The sequence below is a fragment of the Plasmodium reichenowi genome, chromosome 11 (genome assembly GCF_001601855.1).
Source record: "Plasmodium reichenowi strain SY57 chromosome 11, whole genome shotgun sequence".
NCBI lineage: Eukaryota > Apicomplexa > Aconoidasida > Haemosporida > Plasmodiidae > Plasmodium > Plasmodium reichenowi.
Genome location: NC_033656.1, coordinates 299,888 through 302,387, shown reverse-complemented (window position 1 = coordinate 302,387; position 2,500 = coordinate 299,888). Strand labels below are relative to the sequence as shown.

Below are 2,500 nucleotides of genomic sequence, written 5' to 3'. Positions count from 1 at the left end.
AAATATATACTAAGACAACATGTAAGTAGCGTTAATATAACTAGAAAGTATCCAAATTTCCTTAGAATAAAAAAGAAAATTTGTGAGAATTTTGTAAAAGAATATATAAAATAATGAATATATTTTATATTATTTATAATATTATCATCAATTATATTTCTTATAAAAGTTCGTATAACACTTAAATTATTTTCTGGATCAACATTTTCATCATCGGTATAATTAAGAGCACTACTATCATCATTATTAGAATCTTCTAAATTATTTTCTTTAATATTATCATCAGTATAATAATTGTTATTAATATTAATATTACTACTATTATTACTATAATTATATTTATTATTATCATTTTTATTATCATATATATTATCATATTTATTCATTTTGTTTGACTGCTTTATATTTTTTGACGAAAATTTTTTTTCATATTTATCATTCTTATTATCATCTTTTAATTGTTTTTGTTCACTTTTATTACTAACATTTAATATGTTATCTTCTGAACTACTAATTGAATTAGAGCTAAAGTTATCGTATTCATTTGTGCTTACATTATTTAATGATGAATCTGTAAATGTGCTACTTTCACTTGTATTATCTATATCATCATAATTATCATTCTGACTAATAATATCATTATCATTTTGACTAATAATATCATTATCATGTTTATTTGTAACCTCTTTTTTCTGTTTCTTTGTTTTCTTTTCATCATTTTCTTCATATTTTTTTTCATTATTATCTTTCATTTCATAATTTTCTTCGCTCTCATCACTTTGATCATTATAATCATCATCATTATCATCACCATCGCCACCATCATCTTCATCATCACCATCATCACAATAGTTATCATTAATTTCTTCATAGTCTTTTTGCGATGTTCTCTTTTTTTTCTTATTATTTAAATAATCTTTATATTGTATATTTTGATATATACTTCGCCTTACCTTCCTCCAATATGTAAAGGACTCATTGTTATTATAAGCGCGGTTGGTATCATCGTTAAGATTATTATTGTTCAAAGTATCCACGTTGTAAAAACAATTGAGGTTTTTATGTTTTGGGGACTTTATATTTTTATTTAAAGGTTGTGGATAGTTAGCGTTAGCGTGTCTTTGTATCCTATCACATTCTCTTATAATAGAAACTATAATAAATAGGATTAAACTTAAAAATAGTAATAGAAAAGAAATAAAATATTTTGAAAAAAAGAAGGATAGGAAAAAATATGTTACAAAGAATAATGAATATAATGGTTTTTTCCATGAAGAAAAATTAGATATTATAGAAAAGAAAGGTAGCCATATCATATCAAAATTTAATTTAATTGTATTAATATTCTCATATAATAAATTAACATTCAATTCATTATCTAATATTTCGTTTTTTGTGCATATATATTTATAGTTCAATGAAGTAATCTTATATAGATGTAAGAAAAAAACACTGTAGTCATTTTTACTAAATAGTTTAATAAATATTCGAACATTATAATCGTTAACATATTTATTTACATTTGATTTATTATTATTTATATTTTCTTCTCTTTGGATGATAGATCTAGGATTACTTAAATTGTTAATATGGTTAATATTGTTAATATTGTTAATGTTGTTAGTATTGTTCATATTGTCAATATTGTTAATATTGTCAATATTGTTCATATTGTTAATATTGTTCATATTGTCAATATTGTTCATATTGTTAATATTGTTAATATTGTCAATATTATTATTATTATTATTAGTGGTATTATTAAAATTATTCAAATTATTCATAACATTTATACTTTTCTTCTTAGTGTTTTCCTCAGAGACCTTTTTATTTTTTTTATGAAAATAAGGGTCCTTTATCATTGCCGTTTTATTATCCAAATATTTTAAAATCATATCATATTTCGTATTAAATTTTAAATTCATTAAATCAATAAAAGCACTACCAATATATTCATCTTCTACAATCCCTTCTGTTTCGTCCATATCATATAATTGTATTTCTATGATACTTTTAATATAATGTATTTCAATATCTATAGTTTCATTCCATATATTCATAGAATTATCTAATATTCGACTTCTATATATTTCTTCTTTATCTAGTAATATTTTTAAATATGGATACATAAGATCTTTATCTTTATTTGATCTAAAAGAACTAATTCTATTTAAATATCCATATAAAAATAATTGTAATATTAAAAAACCTTTTGTTTTTTTTGCATTAAATGTAACTTTTGGATTTGTCATACTATTTAAAAAATTGTATTCTTCTAATTTTTCATTTTTTACATTTACTAAATGCTTTCCATTTTCTAAAATAACACTTTTTGAAAAGAGTGAAAATTTTTCGTTATTTAGGGTACTGTTGTTTACCATTTTTTTTTTTTTTTTTTTTTTTTTTTTTTTTTTTTTTTTTTTTTTTTTTTTTTTTTTTTTTTTTTTTTTTTTAAATATTAAAAAAAAAAAAAAAAAAAAAAAAAAAAAAAAAAAAAAAA

General features: G+C 20.0%; 1 protein-coding gene across 1 annotated transcript in view; it reads right to left on the bottom strand.

Moving 5' to 3' along the window:
• The window catches only part of PRSY57_1108600 (hypothetical protein), a gene marked incomplete at both ends in the record, with an annotated part of 2,553 nt that extends 172 nt beyond the window's left edge, over positions 1-2,381 (bottom strand). Inside the window, one exon of the mRNA XM_012908051.2 lies at positions 1-2,381. This exon is cut by the window's left edge and continues 172 nt beyond it. Within this exon, the coding sequence (XP_012763505.2) occupies positions 1-2,381 (2,381 nt within the window).
• Positions 2,382-2,500: the final 119 nt, after the last annotated feature.